We start from the raw sequence: 20,789 nt of genomic DNA, 5'->3' as shown, positions 1-20,789 counted from the left end.
AACATACCCAATGATATAAAATGTGTCACAGACAGCAGAGTTAAATTTGAAAACAAACTGAAAAAGTTCCTCCTTAACAACCTCTTCTGTTCCGTAGAGGAATTCCTGTTTATGTAATATATGAAAGGGGATGGATAGGCATTACTAATTCAAATTTTACCTAATTTTTTTAAAATAAAAAGGTATTTAAATGTTAGGCGCACATATGAATGTGTAATGAGAGTGTAAAATGACTCATTCCGCATCATTAGGGATTAATCGTACAAATGATCCGTGGAACATATCACTAGCTACCCAACCAACCAGACACAGCTCACTGATTTCGTATACAGATGTATTGGCCACCTTAATTATGGATAACAGTGGTTCATTCATTTCACTGATGACATCCGGTCGTACGCGATCAACCTTATGAGGTGAAAGAATAACTAAATTCACCGCTGCAATGTCGGAACTCGACCCAGTTGCTATGTCGGAACTCACACATCAACGAAAATCTGTCGGCCTATAGGTATACTGCTATACAGGTGAATTTCAAAGGCAGAGAGAAGATATTTCTGAGTACTTTGCTTTTCCAATTCTTCTTGTTCACCTCTTTTATTCAGTGTTAGGTATTCAGATGCGTGAAGTGCTTCAGGTTTAATTATTGTAGTGTTTAATTAATGCCTGGAATTATACGGATCTTTTATTATATCGGTTTTGGGTGAGTTTGTATATCAATTCCAGTTTGCTCGATCTCCCTTCGGTTGTGGTGTTATCTAATCCACTTGATTCTATCCATTCTCTAAAATACTTAAAGTTATTAACTCTTTTTATGTTTCCGTGTTGTGTCTGTGTATTTTTTCTCTGTTCTGTTTGTGTGCAATGTATTCTGTTTCCTCAAACGATATTTGTAACTCAGTTTTAGCTTCAATTTGGTGCAATGTTTCTACCATTATCCTTCCATCTGTTTTGTCCTCAGAAATTATTGTAATACTGTCAGCAAAAGCTAGACATTTCACCTCAGATCTTCGTCTTCCTTGTACTAGACGGTTCCGTCGATATTTTTCTGTTGTAGTTCTTCATCCCACACTCTCTGTTCCTAAGACAAATTATAGTCGCAAATAAGAAGCAAAAATAGCCCTAAAATTTAATAAATTTATATCAAAAGTACATACTGTTCTAGTGGTTTCATTTCGAAAACACTCATGGCAGCAGAAGTACGAACTCAAATTTCCGTTACAGTATCTTTAGATATACTTAATTTCATTGTCGATGATTTCCTCAATATGATCAGTGTAAAAAAAAACACATCACGGTTTTCTAGAATCACGTACTAGCCGACTGTTGCTCTGGCCACTGTAAGAGACAGTTACAATGCACCGCATTCATATAAATACCTCAGCGTACCACAAGACGTCTCTGACTTGCAATATACACGGTGGTTATATGCGAAAGGCACTGATACTCCAAAAGAAAATTAATAAAGTGTTGGTTCCAGGTAGAGACCACTTGTACTCAGAGGGTTAAGCAATACCCACCAGGTCGGATTTAAAGAAGATATCGGAGCAAGTCAGATGGGGGCTGCTAGATTTGTTATGGTAGTTTCGATCAACACGCAGGTATTACGGAGATGCTTCAGCAACTCAAGTGGGAATTCCTGGAGGGAAGACGACGTTCCTTTCGAGAAAAATTAGAGAACTGGCATTTGAAGCTACTGCCTCCAACGTACATTCCGCGTAAGGACGACGAAGGTAAGAGAAACTAGGGCTTGTACGGAGGCAAATAGATAGCCATTTTCCCACTTTCTGTTTGCGAGTAGAAGAGGAAAGGAAATGACTAGTATTGCTATGAGATACCCTCCACCTCGCACCATACTGTTGCCTGAGGAGTATTTATGTAGATGTAGATTCTCCCCGCGCTCCATATGTGTTTGCAATGGGAAGAGGCCCTAATAACTGATGCATTGGGATGTACCCTCTGCTATGCACTTCACACTGTTTTGTAGAGTATAGATGTAGATCGGAGAAGAACGGCAAAGAAAATCGGCAGTGCCGTTTCCCATTTAACTATTCCGGTATTTGTCTGAAACGTTGTAGGGAAACCATGGGGAAACCTGAAGCTGGATGGTTTGTGGAAGAGTAAGCAGCTGAGCGCTACTCCCGAAGCATTCTGGGACATTCCAGACACGGTGGACGTGCAGTCTCGACCCATATTATCTTCGGAGTAGGATCGTTCACACAGAACGGTACAGTACCGAGATATTGACCTGCCGTGTTCTACTTTTCAGTCTTAGAGTGGATTGGTATCTGAATTTCATGAATAAGAACGCTTATCTCCGCGGAAGCACCAGCATTTCTCAGGCGCCGGAGAAAACATTGCGCGAATGGAGTGGTCTGCATTTTCTCCTCACCGGAATCCCATCATAATCTAACACGTACAGCCACGACATTCCCGCTCGGCCTTTCCTTATACACTGAGACAGCAACGCTCCTGTCGGGCCGTAAATGGTATTTCAGAATACGACATCGGATGAGTGCGAATAGTGTTGCTAATGAAATTCGTCATAAATAATTCATCACAATTTGAGAAGAACAGTAAAGTTCCGTCATAAATAATCCATTCACATTTTGAGAAGAAAAGTGATGTCCATGCCTACAACAGCGTAGGGGAAAAATTTCCTTTATTACCCATTATTAAAGCTGTAAGTGGCACAAACAGGAGTGCAATAAGCAGCAATAAATTTTTTTATCGTTTGCCCAGTAACATAAAATGTCTGAAAATCACTGAAACAAGTTTAAAATTTAACTTAAAATAATTTTTCCTGTAAAACTGCTTCCGTTCCACTACCGAATTTCTACTTAAAAACTGGTAACCAGTAAAAAAGTCTACTTGCGTGAGTGGGACTAAAATAACTTATCCGTTAGTGGTAACACAAATCACGTATACATATCCTGCAAAACTTCTGACGGAGAATTATTAATCCAATTCCCTCAAATACCATCACTCATATGATTCTTCCTATTTATTATATTTTGAGCTATTCTAATTCAACTTAATAAAATAAACTTTTTCTCATTGAAACCAAACCTTACTAAAAGAGCCGAAAAAGGAACGACTGCAATGAAGAACTTAATCTGGAAATGATAACAAACTTAACCTCAACAGTTGATCGATCAACTAACATCTTTAATTTACCACTAAACTGAACTAGAGTCACTATTTTGGTTCTACATGATTTCGATAAAAGAATCGTTCAAATCATCTATGGAACCTACAAGTAACTAACAAACTAACTTTGTATTCATTTGTAATATAGTTTGTACAATAGGGAGCGTATGAAAGCCATAAAAATTTGCAAGAACTACAAAATGACTACACATTTGTCTTTATTTAGTTTACCAACGACCCTGGTAAGTATTAGACTGTTTTTTACAGGACAGTTTATTTACGATTCTCCTGTAAATTACAGATATTTACTCACGAATCGTTTTCTTTTAAGAACAAATATTGCAAGTAAAGAGCAGAAGGTCGTTTGCACAAAGACGTCGTACATATACTCAAAATCGTCAAGTGTTTTCAATACACTTACAGACAAACCAGCGTCTGTGCAACGCAGGAAACTTCAATGGCGTGCAGTACCTACAATTTTAATGTAGCCAATAACCTATAATTACTGTATCTGAACAGAAAAACACATAGACATAATGATAAAACGTCAAAAGCGACAAAACTGTTGAAACCTCGTGGCAGATTAAAACTGTGTGGGGCCGGACCTCGAACCCGAGACCTTTGCCTTCTGCGAGCAAATGATCTACCGACATTTTCTAAATATTTATATAAATTTACTCATTAGCAGGTATCACAAAACTTTTATTTCACTGAGCTACCCAAACACAACTTCCGACCGCTCCTGATAGCTTTAATTCGTCGGGGGGGGGGGGGGGGGGGGGGGGGCGTCGTCGTAATCAGATTGCTCAGTGGGTGGAGCACAGTTTTAATCCGCCAGGAAGTTTCAAGTCAGGGCACAGTCCTCTTCTAGAGGCTGAAGAAAAGTCGTTCTGGGAGTAAAACTGTTTCCAAACACAGAGGAAACCCATTCCCCGAGTGCTACTACATCTGAGATACAAACGGCAAGAATCTTCAATACATTCGGTTTTGAAGCAAAAGTAATTACATTTATAAAAATTTTCGTGTATGAGAAAGCCGAGTGAAGTGCACTAATACAAAATTTTTATGTGTCAACTGAAGTACCTACCATAAAGAGAACAGACATTACATACATATGCTTCTCGTGCATGAAATATAACTATGTTTGTACTCGCTTGCTTTCGGAGGAAGAAGCTGCTGTTACAAACATATTCTAAGATATTTCTACATGAATAAGTTGTCCTTATGTCACTGATCACGATCACTCATGTCTCTTGATAATTTCTAGTGCTTGGAACGCGAAAATATAACAACTAATTTGTTAATTGAGTAGCAAAATAGGTAAAAACTAACATAAATCTTACGGCTGGCTTTCTCGTCGTAAAGGATGTTAGTGTAGTGCTAACAGACGTTAAGAGCTTTCGAAACAGTGGCTGTTACTACTGCATATGCTAGCCTGTGATTCCGCCGAGCATATCGGGAGAGATCTTGCGACGAGGACGTCGTCACTTGAATCCCTTGAAGATACGCAATCTACATCAGGAACTGGATCATACACTTCTGAATAATCTACTGCAGAGTGTTCCAAAACAATGCACATCGTTTGCAGTTGACGGTGGAAGTCAAATTCCCGAAAGATCTATTGGTAGAGCAAACCAAAGACTGCGATTCATTAGCAGAACACTTAGAAGGTGCAACAGGTTTACTCTAGAAACTGCTTACACCGCGCCTGTCCGCCCTATCCTGGAGTACTACTATGCGGTGTAGGATCCGTATCAGGTGGGACTGACGGATGACATCGAAAAAGTATAAAGGAGGGCGGTTTGTTTTGTATTATCGCGAAATATGGGAGATAGTGCCACAGACACGTGATATTACCGTGCAGAGCTCTTCTCATCTTGTTGGTAAATCAGAGTACAGTTTTCTGTCTGTTTCACCATGGTAAATGCGTAATTCCCTCCTCGAAGTACTACAGTTCGTTTAATTTGACGGCAACAGGATCTTTCTAAGGTAGACGGCGTACAAACAGATCACGCTAGAATGAAACCGTTACCTACTACCCGCGACAAGCGAGCTATTAACTCCTACACAAAAGTAACAACTAGTGATGTCTTGTCTGGGTGAGTTCCTGTTCCATCTTTTCTCCGTTTATTTTTGTACGTTTTCTAGCTGCAGTCGCGAAATTGGCGTACTACTGTCTTTCACTTCAACCGTTTCGCCCACTGAGTACGTCACTCGTTCGGTTTATACTTATTCTTCAATGCACTCATGTTTATTCACAGCTGGAACAAGCTAACTTGAGAACTTGTAAAGTAATCATATGATGTTCATTTAATCTCTCAACTAGTAACTCCCCCATGCCCGATTTCTTAACTCCCGTGTACAAAACAGTTTGACCAGCCCCGTTCCAAGAACAGCTGGTTCTTCAAGCATCTCAGTCTTTATGGCATCATATCTCCTAAACTATGTGTCATACTATGACATAATTTTGTAGGTACATTCAGTGGTATATGTAAGTACTTCTGCAAAATGTTTTCCGAATAAAGTTAGTAGAAAAAAAAACAATAAATTAAAGTGTTACGCCTGGTACTGAAGTTTTACTGCATGAACAGCGAAAATGTAGAAAGCTACAAGTTTTTTCCTTTCATTATTTTGATAAGGGTATCAGTGAGCTAAAGTTTCATAGAGGTTTTAAATCATTTGTAAAGTTTGATGGTAGTCGCTAAGTGCTCTTACCCTCAAATATTGGATGAATATACTCGTAGTCTGCGTAATTTGTGCGACGTGAGTTGCATGTGGCGTGAGTTACACTGCCTCAAGATATAATTGTAAAACTGCCGTGGGCTACGGTAGACTATCGGAATTAAGCGTACACTATGGTAGCTTTCCTAGTAGCCTTGGTCAGTTAATATGGCACCCGCATTACTTATATGTTTGGTGTGTTGCATACCTATCAGGCTTCTCATTTCGATCGCTTTGTTTGCGTATGTGACCAGTGTCTTACAGCATTCCCATAGAAACTGGAAGCGATGAGCCATCTGGAAACTGAGTGAGGATATCCAAAGGACCGCGCAACCTAGGGAACATTTTTTTCTACATAGTTATCCTCCTGTGTGTCACTTGAAAGTAAACAGTGTTCACACCAAAATTGTAATTCTCAATGTTTAACTTTGATTTTATTCTAAAATTGTTAATTTGTAACGTGAAACAGAGGGACGTTGAAATAAAAATAAAAAAAATAAATAAATAAACAGATTTATCACACAGCGGTAGAAAACGCAAATTTCTCAAGAAAAGGTTAATTAAAAAAAAGACATATCAAACATCGCTTCAGTATTTGGCTAACTCATGTTTGTGTTATTCATAAACAACTTCCGCAGTTATCAACTTTAACACGAAACTATTGTCTTTGATCATTGTGAAGAACTTCTATTGATTACAAAAACAACAACAATTACGTAGATTTTTTATGTTTCTGCATGTAACCTGTACTTGCGTCAAAAGTAATTACTTTGGTTAAATGAAAACACAGAAGTTACATGATCATCTAATTTTAATTACTTATAAAATGCAATTTATATTTTGTAAGGGTATAATATACACAATGGTCTAACGATGGACGGTTTTAATTATGTACAAGACAAACAAACAAACAATAAAAAAACAAAGATAAGTCGTCGGCTCCTAGTTTTTCTGTCACTCATTCATTTATGTTCCTTTCCCTACCAGTTCTACCAATACTACGGCAGCCCTACCACTTACTAGGTCATTTGTATACCGTACCAAAACAACCAAACCGGAGTTTTGGTGGAACGCAACTCTACTCTATACATATACACTGGTTCTAACTTTTACAGTTGTACTGTGATACTTCTTCATACGTCTGGCCGTACAATAAAGATGTAAATAGAGAGTAGTAGTGCTTTGTGTTGTGTTAATATCAGAATACATAGTTCTGCAAAGCAGAGTGGTATTAAGCCGGAATCAACAGTGCCAAACAAATGTGCCAAAAAAATAAACAACCAAAAAACGTTCAAGCAGACGCAGTTTCCTTATGTAAGCGAAAAACCAGGATTGAAATATCATCACTGGTGTTTTATTTAAATAAAACGAAACGCATTTGGTGACAACAACAGGCGTTTTCTTGTAGTTGCAAAGACTGTAACAAAATACCCACAAGATCACGATAAACCTATAACATAAAATTATACTTCTTAATGAATAGATTGTGACAACATTTTAAATTTTCAGATTCGGTCAATAATTATATGGAATACTGAAAATGAGGCAGGTGAAATGGAATACAAACATCTCAAAAATGGGAGCGACGGGAAGCGCAGAATGGCAAAGCAGGAATGGCTAGAGAAAAAATGTAAGGATGTAGAAGCGTTTGTCACTAGGGGTAAGACAGATACCGCCTACAGGAAAATTAGAGACCTTAGGAGAAATGAGAACCACCTGTGCGAATATCAAGATCTCAGATGGAAAACCATTCCTAAGCAAAGAATGGAAAGCAGAAAGGTGGAAGGAGTATACATAACGTCTATACAAGGGTATTGCACTTGAGGGAGTATTATGGAAATGGAAAAGGACATGCATGAAGATGAGATGGAATATATGATACTGCGTGAAGAATTTGATAAAGCACTGAAAGACCTAAGTCGAAACAAGGCCCCAGGAGTAGACAACATTCCGCTAGAAGTACTGATAGCCTTGGGGGAACGAGCCATGACAAAAAAAGATATATGAGAAGGCGAAATACCTTCGGACTTCAAGAAGAATATAATAATTCCAATCCCAAATGAAGCGTGTGTTGAAAGGTGTGAGAATTACAGAACTATCAGTTCAATAAGTCACGGCTGCAAAATACTAACGCGAATTCTTTACACACGAATGGAAAAACTGATGGAAGCCAACCTCGGGGAAGACAGTTTGAATTCGACAGAAATGTTGCAACACGTGCGACAATACTGACCCTACGACTTGTCTTACAAGAAAGGTTGAGGAAAGACGAACTTACAGCATTTGTAAGCTTAGAGAAAGCTTTTGAGAATGCTGACTGGAATACTCTCGTTCAGATTCTGAAGTGGTAGGGGTAAAATACAGAGAGCGAAGGGCTGCCGGCCGCTGTGGCCGAGCGGTTCTAGGAGCTTCAGTCTGGAACCGCGCTGCTGCTACGGTCGCAGGTTCGAATCCGGCCTCGGGCATGGATGTGTGTGATGTCAAATGGTTCAAATGGCTCTGAGCACTATGGGACTTAATATCTGAGGTCATCAGTCACCTAGAACTTATAACTACTTAAACCTAACTAACCTAAGGACATAACACACATCTATGCCCGAGGCAGGATTCGAACCTGAGACCGAAGCAGTCGCACGGTTCCGGACTGAAGCGCCTAGAACCACTCGGCCACATCGGCCGGCCTGTGTGATGTCCTTAGGTTTGTTACGTCCCATAGTTAGATGTTAAGTCCCATATGTGCTTAGACCCACTTGCAAATACAGCCGCTGGTTTTTCATGTCAATATTCATGTACTTTCTTTTTGATAGCTGACAGATAACGTGTCCATGTTAGTTGCTGATCAACGGTTTCTCCAAGTGTATGTTAGTGTATTACCTAACTGGATAGAAGGTCGTAGATGGTAAGGTAAAAGCCATGGGGACGGAAGGTGCTCGTGGTTCGTCCTTTGATTATTGCGTAGGTTTTGGAAGGGTTGATGTTGAGGATCCATTGATTGTACCATGAGGTAAACGGATTGAGATGAATAACAAGGATTTTTGGATTTCTTGAGAGTAGCATAGAGGATCAGGAAGGTGGTGTGATAAACTGAAGGAGCTGGACTCGTTGAGATGGTTTGGGCGTACCGGGAGCTGAGAGGAGGTAAAGGAGAAGAGATAAAGAAGACGAGAGAGGACGGAGTCTTGTGGCACGCCTGCAGTGGAATGGAAATATCAGCTGCAATAGCGGCGGTTTTTCATCCTGTGTCATTTTTTTGTATATGTCCATACATGTGATTCGAGGTCATGTGTCATATTGATTCAGTTTCGCTTTAAATAACATAATCTTTGCCAAGCATTGTAAATTCGCATTGTACACCTCGACCCGTGTTATCTTAAACAGAATGTTTAAAAGAATATTTTATTCCAGTGTGTCTGCAAGCGCGCCTACCTTCAGGTAGAGACTGTCGGGCTGGTTGTTCTGCTTTCGCCATCTGTCGAGCATTCAGGGAACTCGCAGTTCCCGCTAACGCTGCTTCCTTTTTTGGCCACAGAGGTGCGCCACCTGGTGGCGCAACCCGACTTCCGCGAAGTGCGCCTGCGCTGGGAGACTGACGGCGGAGCTCCTGAATCGCTCGGCTTCCTCGTGCACTACTGCGAGCTGCAGCCGTGGGGCGCGCACCGGTGTAAGGTCAAGGTGAGCTGCACACACCCAGTGTGTTGTTGTTGTTGTTGTTGTTGTTGTCTTCGCTGCCAAGCCCAGTTTGATACAACTCTTCACAGTAGGCTATCCTGTACAAATGTGTTCATTTGTACATAAACACTGCATCCTACACCAACGTTAACCTTCTCGCCATAGTCAAGTAATGGTCTTCATCTACATTTTTATCCTCGCACACTTCCCTCTGAACCGTGATTTATTTTCAAAGCATATACTTAAGAATTTATTTTATTTACTAACGATTCATCAAGAACATTAACACATTTAATCACACTATGTAAGCATGGAAGTAGTTGCCAGGGAGTAACTGATGAAGACATAAGCAAATTCCTTTTTAACAAATGGGAATTTTATTCACTTTAATAGCGCCTAAAAGCACTTTTTTTAAAGAAACAGATATAAAATTATAATCAGAAAGCGCCCTCTAAATATCAAAGTTACAATTTATTCAGAGGCAGAAAGAAACAAGCTTTAACTGTATGAGCTTTCGGGTAGCGAACTTTGCCGCACCCTTTTGACACGGCCGTAGTTACGACCGCTCACAACAGCCTCTGAAAGACTACACTGGTGCAAATCTGCAACACACCGGATTACTTTAAACTAAAGGTTTTAACCATTTTCACAAGCACACAAACTATGCACCCCTGTAGGACGAATGGAAATAATAAAAAACACTAACAATTAAAATATTAACCTTGCCGCCGAAGGTGGAACTTGATTTTAACTTCTAAGAAAAGTCTTACAGTGAAAGGGTGCAACTTTATATACTAAAATGATCATTTAAATAAAAGCCCATGAAATGCAATCTTATATAAAATTCTACAAGGTTGGCCAAACAATAGTTACGATGCTCTACAGTACACAGATACTGCCTCTCAAGATCATAGGCAATAATATAAAAGTCTCCAAAGATCAAAACATATTTCAGGTATTAGGCCGTTACACTGCAAGCAATAACTTCGTTAACACACCAAATCCCACAAACATGACAGAGGCAGCTACTAACGTACGGTAGATTGATAGGGAGATTACCGAACAACCCGCACCGCAGGTTGCTCTAACCCGCCCCTACTCCACAAGGGAAAAACGGACCACCCAATTTATAAACAACCACCTTCCCGCGGGTGGGGAAACGGAGAAGAATGGTGGGACGACCCCAAAGCGAAACGTCTGGTGACCTCACCATGAAAACAAGTAGAATTTAACAACAGTAAATCAAACAATTTATCACCAATCACTTAACTTCTAATAAACTGCGATTTCTCGAGAAGAGCTGGCGCAGCAACCCTAAATCGCTCTCCCGAACCGTCCGCTGCCAGCCGCTTCAACGGACGCAGGAAGGCGCGCCGATCTCCCGTCTCACGGCGTCGCAGCTCGCACCAGCCAGACCGGTGTCGTGGGTCGACTGCTGTTGCTCTCGTGTCGACCGCGAAGCCACTACCCCTTTCTATACGGCGCTTCCCACTGGACTCACGTGGCGACCTCACATGCGCCGACGCTCAAGACGGACAAGTCATCTTGTGTCTCAGTGCGCGACCGACCAACCGATCGATCCAACCACCAATGTCTGTTGCCTGAGCAAACTCGAGCAGACTGGCGGCCTAACGCACAGACTCAGATGCAGGAAGTAAGCCCCGACCGGGCGACCACTCGCTGAGTTCTCTTACTGGCGGAGTGGAATGACTCTCATTTTGCCGGCTTTAAAGGTTGACGCGAACGAAAAACGTACAAGCACTCCGGACGACAGACAGACACTAACTGCCTCACAAATGCGGACGAGAGACTGACCCAGACTGACTGCTGGCGGTTTTTTTTTCTTTATTGATTTTCAATTCCCCCCGAAGGGGGCGGGCTGCCAGCAGCTTACTACGCTGCTCTACAGCGTACAGACTTTTGTTTAAAAAAGGAAGAAGAAAGAAACAAGGAAAAACAGGCGATAAAATGGTGATTTAAAGTGTAAAATGGCGTAAAAATGCGGAAAGTTAAAACAGAAAGCAAAATGGTTTGGCAATTTTGATAAAATACACAGGAATCAGACAAGTAACATAGTAGACACACAATTAAAAAACATGGCGACAGTCTGGTTTCTGTTCGCAAGTGATAAAAAAAAAAAGCACAATGAGCGACAGTATGAGGGCTGTTCGCTACACTTCCCAAAAGACACAACACGGAGCACGCACTGGAAAAACACACTGTAAAACACTGCACGAAAAAGGCGGCACAAAGACGGCACTCCCGATCCAAGGCAGATGGGGTGAGGAGGGGGTGGGGACCTGGAGTAGGGGGAAAAACAAGGAGGGAGGAGAGGAAAAAACGAAAAGGGGGGGGGAAACCAAGGAGGGAGAGGACTAATAAAGGGGGAGAAGGGCAGTTGCAAGACGGAATGAGAGGAGGCAGAGGAGGGAAATGTAAAAGGACTTGGGGGAGAGAAGGGGGCAAAGAGAGGGGAGGTGTGGAAGAAAGAGGAGGGAAGGGGGGAGAGGGAGCCCAGGAAAAGGACAGAGGAAAGGAGGGGGAGTGAGGATCAGAGTTGATAGGAGGGATAAACGAAGGGAGAGAGGGCATCATCAGGGAGGGGGAGTTGATGGAGGCCACCTTGGGAAAGGAGATGTAGGGTGTAGAGATGGAGGGTAGGGGGGACACAACAGTGAAGACGTGGCAGGGGGCAGGGATCGGAGAGGAGAGGAGCAACCAGGGGGTGAGGGGGTTCAAGACGGCGGGAGGTGTAGAGGATGCGGATATGTTCGAGGAATAGGAGCAGATGGGGGAAAGGAATGAGATCATAGAGGATCCGCGTGGGGGACGGGAGGCATATATGGAAGGCGAGGTGGAGTGCATGACGCTCAAGGATCTGGAGGGACTACTGGCGGGCTCATAGCGCCCCTTAAATGCACGTGAACAGACAGTCTTTCCCCTTTTCCACCAGAGGGAGACACCAAAGCTGCGATTGCCACAGCGGCGCCACCGCCAGAAACGGAGGGTGGCTGCTTCACACTACGCGCTGCGGCGCGCTCTTCGAAACAGCAATTTTTACCACGGCTCACCCTCTTTTACCAGATTCACTGTACCTTGATTCCTCGCGTTGTTTACTACCTGTCCAGACCTCTTTTTAGTCAAATTGGTCCATAAAGCTCTTGTCTCCCCAATTCAATTCAGAACTTTTTCCTTAGTTACTCATCGACCCACTTCATCTTCAGGATTCTTCGGTAAACCCACATCCCAAAAGCTTCTATTTCCTTCCTGTCTGCACTGTTTATCGTTCATGTTTCAATTCCTTATAAGGTTACAACCCAAAGAAAAACATGTAGAAAAGACTTCCAGGCGCTTAAATTTATACACTATCCAATCACATCATTGTGACCACCTGCCAGAAGCCCTGATAACCATATTTTGGAGCGCCAACCGCTGCGAGACGTGCAGGAAGAGAGTAAACGAGGTTCTGGAGGGGGCCGACTGGGATGTGGAGCCATGCTGACTTCAATGCCGTGGCCGGCTGCGTTAGGTTTTTCGGTTGAGGAGCCACAGGGCGAACAGTGCGATCGAGATGGCTCTACAGATTCTCGACTGGATTTAAATCTGGGCAGTATGGTGGACAAGGGAGTAAGGTATTCTCATCCTGGTGCTATCTGAACCACGCACGTACACTGCGAGCTGTGTAACACATTACATTGTCCTGTTGGCAGTGCCATCGCGCTGAGGAAAGAAAAAAAAGGCATGTAGAGATGGGTATGGCGCCAAAGGATAGACGCATTGTAAAATTTTTGGAAACATTATCAGCGATCTTTAACATTAAAATTTGAATATTAAAAACAGTCTTGATCGCAACTTTTTATTTTTATTGGAGTAACCGGTTTCGATTCTATTTAAGAACCATCTTCAGACTCTGGAAAACCATATTACCAGATAGAGGGATCTCCTTTATAGATGAGCTGCATTTCCCCAATGAGCTACATTCTCCCAATAAAGCGCATTTGACCATTCGCTGACCTTACATGCTTGTGCTATAGCATACTGCTTTGCAAAGTTACGTGTAAATTTTTATAAAGATTGTCTTCGAGCGTCTCCTTAAGCATCTGACTGCAAATAATATATTGTCCAAGTCATAGTCTGGGCTTCTTAAGGGTTCTGATATGGAAGAGGCTATTTATGCTTACAGTGAGAATGTACTTAATTCATTGGATAATAAATTGGAGGCTACTGGCATTTTCTGTGACCTGTCCAAGGCCTTCGACTGTGTGAACCACAGCATTCTCTTAAGTAAATTAGAATATCATGGTATCGCTGGAAATGCTCCGAAATTGTTTGAGCCTTATCTGTCTAACAGGAAACAAGGGGTGTCGTTGCAAAATAACTGTGTTAGTCTTCATCTGATTGGGAATTAATTATATGTGGTGTTCCTCAAGGTTCCATCTTGGGTCCATTGCTTTTCATTGTGTACGTTAATGACCTCTGGTCTGTTACGTTGGCCGATACTAAGTTTCTTTTGTTTGCAGATGATACAAACATTGCAATAAGTAGGAAGTCAGGTACAGATTTAGAAACAGCTACTAATCAAATATTCACTGGTATTAATAAATGGTTTAAAGATAATTAACTGGCATTAAACTTTGAAAAGACCCACTATATGCAGTTCAGACCCTGTAATAGATTTCCTTCCAGCATGTCTATAACATATGAAGATATGCAGATCGAAGAGGTTGACAGTGTTAAAATGGTTCAAATGGCTCTGAGCACTATGGGACTCAACTGCTGAGGTCATTAGTCCCCTAGAACTTAGAACTAGTTAAACCTAACTAACCTAAGGACATCACAAACATCCATGCCCGAGGCAGGATTCGAACCTGTGACCGTAGCGGTCTTGCGGTTCCAGACTGCAGCGCCTTTAACCGCACGGCCACTTCGGCCGGCTGACAGTGTTAAATTTTTGGGATTACAACTGGATAATAAATTCAGCTGGGGAGGGATTACCAGCCGGCGGGAGTGGCCGTGCGGTTCTAGGCGCTACAGTCTGGAGCCGAGCGACCGCTACGGTCGCAGGTTCGAAACCTACCTCGGGCATGGATGTGTGTGACGTCCTTAGGTTAGTTAGGTTTAATTAGTTCTAAGTTCTATGAGACGGATGACCTCAGAAGTTAAGTCGCATAGTGCTCAGAGCCATTTGAGGGCATACCACAGAATTGCTTAAGCGTCTACACAAGTCTTTATCTGCAGTGAGATTGATGTCAGATGTAGGAGATATAAATAAAAAAACTTACATACTTTGCTTACTTTCATTCTGTTATGTCATATGGGATCATGTTCTGGGGAAACTCATCAAACCGATAAAAAGGTTTTAGGGTGCAAAAGCGTGTGATAAGAATCATTTGTGGTGTAAATTCAAGAACATCATGTAGAAACCTGTTCAAGGAACTTTGTATTCTAACCACTGATTCTCAGTATATTTATTCCTTAATGAAATTTATTGCAAGTAATACCTCTCTATTTCTAACCAATAGCTTAATACATAGTATCAATACTAGGAATAAGAACAATCTATGTAAAGACCTAAAATCACTTACCTTGGTCCAAAACGGGGCCAATATTCAGGAACACATATTTCCAACAAATCAATAAATTGCCAGCAACCATTAAAAACTTGGTTTCAGATAAAGCACGGTTTAAACAGAGTTTGAAAGACTTTTTGATAGTCAACTCCTACTCTTTAGATGAATATCTTAACGGAGACTTAAGCCAGCTTAAATAGAAATTTCAGTTTTGACAGCACTTGGTCACAACAGTCAACATTAGGTATTTTGATAAATTTATTAGATGGGCATAACAATGTTTCATTCTGACAGCGTGATAATTCTGTAAATATTAGCTGTTCCAGTTTACCCAATTTACAGCATTGTATTCGCCTATTTCTACAGTCTCCTGACAAATGATCAGGGTAGTAAGTGTTATATTCAAATGTTTTATTTTTTTAAGTTATCCTTCCTGACATGTTCCACACCCCACGAGAATCATCTCATTTTTTGGGTCTATGGAACTAAAACTGAATCTAATCTCTAATCTAGATATTTAATAGTCGTAACTGTGTCAAGAGGTATACCAATAATAATGTATTCCAAAATTACTGGAGTGTTTTTCCTACTCATCAACATTTAACTTAATTTTTCTACCTTTAGAGCAAGCTGCCATTCGTCACGCCAACTAGAAACTCTTTGTCGTCTTGTATCCTCCTGCAGTCTCCCTCCTACAGTCACTCAACGACGACACCTTCCCGTACAACACTGCAACCTCAGCAAACAGCTGTAAAGTGCTTCTCACCCTGCCGTATCATGGATATAGAGTGTAAGAGTTGTCCTTTAACACTTCCATGGGGCACTCCCTTGTCTCTGATGAACACTCGCCATTGAGGACAACGTACTGGGTTCCATTACTCAAAGAGTCTTCGAGCCACTAACATATCTGGGAGCCCAGTTCGTATGCTCGAACCTCGGTTAACAGTATACAGTGGGGCGCAGTGTCGAACACATTCCGGAAATTTAAGAATATAGACTCTACCTTTTGTACCTCATCCATGGTTTGCAGGACATCTTGCGAGGAAAGGGCATCTGCAGAGGTTGGACAAAATTATGGAATCACCGTGAGCAATGCATGCTTGAACATAAATACAGATACTAGCCAACCCGGGACATAGTGCTGTTATATTTGACCACGAATGGCACCTGTGCAAAATGGTGGCGGCTTCCGTAACCATGGGAGCCGAAGTGTTTGGTGTTTCAAGAGGCAACGTATCGGAGATTTACTCCGCATACACGGAAAGTGGAGATCATCATCCTCTACGTCACAACGCGGACGAATATGTGTGTTGAGTGGTAGTGACAGACGGTCGTTAAAGAGAATTGTGACGAAAAATAAAGAAGACGGCAGCTGCAAAAGTCACTGCGGAACTGAATGTCGCACTCACACACCCTCTCAGTACCAAAGCAATACGATGGGAACTCCATTAGCAGATAATTACGGGACAAGTTGGAATTCCAGAATCACCCTTTAGTCATGCAAATGCCCTTAACAGGAAAACATGGTGCCAAGACAAAAAACTTGGACTATGGGGCAATGGAAGAATGTCACTTGATTGGATGAGGCTTGCTGGACACTGCCTCCGACTTCTGACAGAATTAACTCCCTAGACTGAAATATGGTGGCGTGTCGGTGATGACTTGGCCAATCATACTGTGGTATTTCATTGGCCCCTTGGCTACTCTGCAAGGATTATGTGACCATTCTGGCTGATCAGGTCCATTCCTCCCAGGATACTATGTTTGATCCCCAACGGCGATGCTGTGTTACAAGGCGAGGGAGTCCCTGTTCACAAAGCTCGCCTCGTCCAGGACTGGTTTTGTGAGGATAGAGATGAATTGTCGCATCTCCTGTGGTCACCAGTCACCAAATATTAATATTACTGAGTCTTTGTGGTCTACTTTGGAGAGAAGGATACCTGATCACTATCCACCTTCATCATTGTTACCCGAACTTGTCACTATTTTTCCGGGAAAATGGTGTCAGATTTTCTTGAAAACCACAGCGCGCTTGTATTTACCCATTCCGAGACGACAGGAAGCTGTTTTGAATGCCAACGGGTTTCCTATACAGTGTTACGCAGTGTTGTGCTTTTGGTGTTTCCGTATTTTTGTCCAATCCTTGTATTAGCGAGAACAGTATCAAAATCCCTGCAGTATTTCCTGAGATTAGCCTTCACATACACGCAGAAAAACGCGGTGGGGGACTTTTTATTAATAAGTAGAGATGTTCATATATTTCTCTTTTTTGAGAAGCTTTTCGTGCTACTGCCTTTATATCTGTTAGAGATTTTTCTGTTCCAATAGCAAAAATTGTGTACTTCTTTTAGCATCTCTTCCCGTCTTGTAAAAATTTAGTTCGCGATATTCTTTCGTTGTTGTGTTGGTAAACATGTCTGAAAACCATCATTGCAATATTAGCCATGTTGGATATTTAGCCTGTTGTCAGCTGTCAAGAAGGTTACATTTGTTACAGTAGCATCAGTGATCATTTTTATAATTTTTTATGAGAATGCTAAAAAAGTGAATCAAAGTTTTAGAAATGTTAAATATTGCTTTTGGTATGAGTATAACGAGTTTTCACCGGTGGTATAAGAGTTCTGAAGATGGCCGTGGAGTCACCCTGAACGCGTCAGTACATCACATGAAATCGTGGAAAAAGAGAAATAAATGATTTATAACCATTGCCGATCCACAATCAGAGAATCGCCAATGATGGTGGCGTACCAACTGGCTCATGTTATCAAACTTTTTCTGATGTATTTGGTATGAAACATATGACAGTTAAAATGTGTCCCAAAATTGTTGTTTCAAACAAAAACCGCGGTGAATACAAGTTGCTCAAGAGTCGCTGGATGAAGTCAGCAACGATGCGGAATTACTGAAACGTGTCATAACAGCTGAAGAAACGTGGATGTACTAATATGAAGTCCAAATTAAGGTTCAGCCGTTCTAGAGGAAGCATTCTGGATCGCCAAGACCCGAAAAACGTCAACTGCGGCGAAATGAGAAGTTTACGTTCATTGTGTTCTACGATCTTAACGACATATTGCACCATGAGTTCTTGCCAAGTTCGAACGTTCAGGAACGAGAAGTATTTACAAGTTCAACGCCATTTATGTGAAACAATCCGATGGAAACGTTCGGATTCGTGGCGAAACAATTCATGGCTTGTGCACCACAATAATGCACTTTTTCATACATTTTTGCTTCTTCGTGAACTGTTGTTCAGAAACAATTCGGTAATGATGCCCCAATCTCCATGTTCGCCAGGCGCACCCCTGTGCTCCCAAAAAAAAAAAAAAAAAAACTGAAAGGTACTTGCTAACCAAAACACGAAATTGTCAGATGTCAGATACTGAATGGTCGCCGTCATATGAAAGAGCTGTAATCTTGACAAAAGTGACTACTTAATTTTCCAGTCTTGTGATAAATCAAGGTGGCACTTTAATTTATTCACTCTCTTTAATTTTTTAACTGATTTACTCATCTATTCCTGAATCTGACAATGGATCTAGAAAAATGCAACGGATAACTTTACCTCCTTCAGTTCCTTCAGCCAAATAATCAGAATATCTTAGCTAACTACCCTAATAAACATCATATCGTATTCCTTCACAAATGCATTAAGGATGGAGATAGGAGTGTAGGACACAAACCGTAATCCTATAAGCATTCCGTCTAAATGGTTTGTTAATCAAACAAGCTGTGCATGGACAAATGGTTCAAATGGCACTGAGCACTATGGGACTTAACTTCCAAGGTCATCAGTCCCCTAGAAGTTAGAACTACTTAAACCTAACTAACCTAAGGACATCACACACATCCATGCCCGAGGCAGGATTCGAACTTGCGACCATAGCGGCCGCGCGGTTGCAGACTGTAGCGCCTAGAACCGCTCGGCAACCCGGGCCGGCCGTGGTCAAAGGGTAGACAGTAAAAGTGCACTTATAAAAATGAACACTATTCATACAAGATTTAAATTAAATTTACCAGTGCACCAAACTGAGTAGCGATAGAGTCTTGCCAGGATAACGAAATGACACGCGAATAGAAATAGAAATAACTTAGACATTGTTTTTCACCAGCGATATTGATATGAAGCCCACTGCTTAATCAGCAGAGAGAATCTCAACTCAACCGTGAGCAAGTCGCAAACCACGAAAAATCCATTAAATTCTATATAGTGAACGAAAATAAAAATAATTCACATACGTAGGTACTCGCTGCGCGTCACAAATTTAAGTCTGTCCAACTAACAACAGAGAACTGAATTTCAAAGTACTCTGAACAACACGTGTTAGAGCATGCCACTACACATGCGAAGAAACCCCATCTCTTCCTCGATAAAATTCAGCTTTAATGTAATACTTTGCACAAATATAACCACGAAAGCTGAAGTTATGTTTACTGGAAAACTATGAAAGAAAGAATTTAATTTGGCCAAACCCACAAAGTGCAAAAATCTGTTAATTACACCATTCCAGATCAATGAAAAATATGATACCATGTAAGCATACATTCTCCTGTTCAATTCGAGGTCAATCCGATGATTAATAAAGAAATACAATACACTGTACTCTGAGCAACACGTGATTGAACAAACCATGATTCACTGAAAGAAAACTGAAAGAAAAATCACTTAAAATTTTGAATCATCAGTGCTTTAGTGGGCATCGCTCAAGAATCCAAGGCGCAAGCTTTTACTGAAAGTTAAGTAATGAATAGACTTATATCCTACCATCGCCCGCCTTTCATCCTAGCTTAACAAAGGCATCTACTTTCTAGTCCTCAAACTTATGCAAAATACAGAATTCAGCCCTGTTTTTCTCGCTGTTACGTTCCGCGGATTTGCTTTACACATTTCACCTTAGTAACTGCATGGGAGAATGAAGGTTCTTTGTACTACAGAACATCAGACACGGTGGGCAATTCACGCACACACAAAATACTCCGTACCAAAAGTATAAGAAGTAGTAAATCCATCTCTAATACACCTCCTACCATAACTAACGTAGCTTTCCCAAAAGTCAAAAAAGGCTGAAGTAGAGATGGTTAAATGTTACACACTAATTACATTCCAGTAACTCGAAAAAGACTGGAGTGAAGACAGAGGACACCTACTCTTACCTACTCCCAGTGGCCGAGTCAGGTATCTGGCAAACAGTGTGTGCCTTCCGCTTTTCAGTGGCCAGGGGGTAGCCAAATGGTTCAAATGGCTCTGAGCACTATGGGACGTATCTTCTGAGGTCATCAGTCCCCAAGAACTTTGAACTACTTAAACCTAACTAACCTAAGGACATCACACACATCCATACCCGAGGCAGGATTCGAACCTGCGACCGTAGCGGTCGCGCGGTTCCAGACTGTAGCGCCTAGAACCGCTCGGCCACCACGGGGGGCAGCCTGCAGATTAACGGTATACCTGCTCGGGTACCTAACCTGCTGCTGTTCTAAACCTCTCTGTCTTTCGACTGAAACTACCACTATTAGTACGACTGCCCTAGCGTACAAGGACCACGGCGTTCAGCTTGTGTTTAGCTGAAATCGGGAATCGTTGACGTGATGTCCCTGGTTCGCTACTTTGAGACGACATATTGAATTCATCGTTCCTCTTTGTTTCCGTATTATAACTTGCGAATAATGACAGTATGCCAT

General features: G+C 41.6%; 1 protein-coding gene across 1 annotated transcript in view; it reads left to right on the top strand.

Annotated features, from left to right (window-relative positions):
* LOC126234960 (uncharacterized) overlaps positions 1-20,789 on the top strand; it is a 561,291-nt gene that overhangs the window by 483,207 nt on the left and 57,295 nt on the right. The window contains exon 4 of the mRNA XM_049943699.1: positions 9,401-9,543. Within this exon, the coding sequence (XP_049799656.1) occupies positions 9,401-9,543 (143 nt within the window). The remainder of the gene's footprint in view (positions 1-9,400; positions 9,544-20,789) is intronic.

The sequence above is a fragment of the Schistocerca nitens genome, chromosome 2 (genome assembly GCF_023898315.1).
Source record: "Schistocerca nitens isolate TAMUIC-IGC-003100 chromosome 2, iqSchNite1.1, whole genome shotgun sequence".
NCBI lineage: Eukaryota > Metazoa > Arthropoda > Insecta > Orthoptera > Acrididae > Schistocerca > Schistocerca nitens.
Note: the sequence above shows the minus strand (reverse complement) of the source record. Positions and strands in the feature narration are given on the sequence as shown.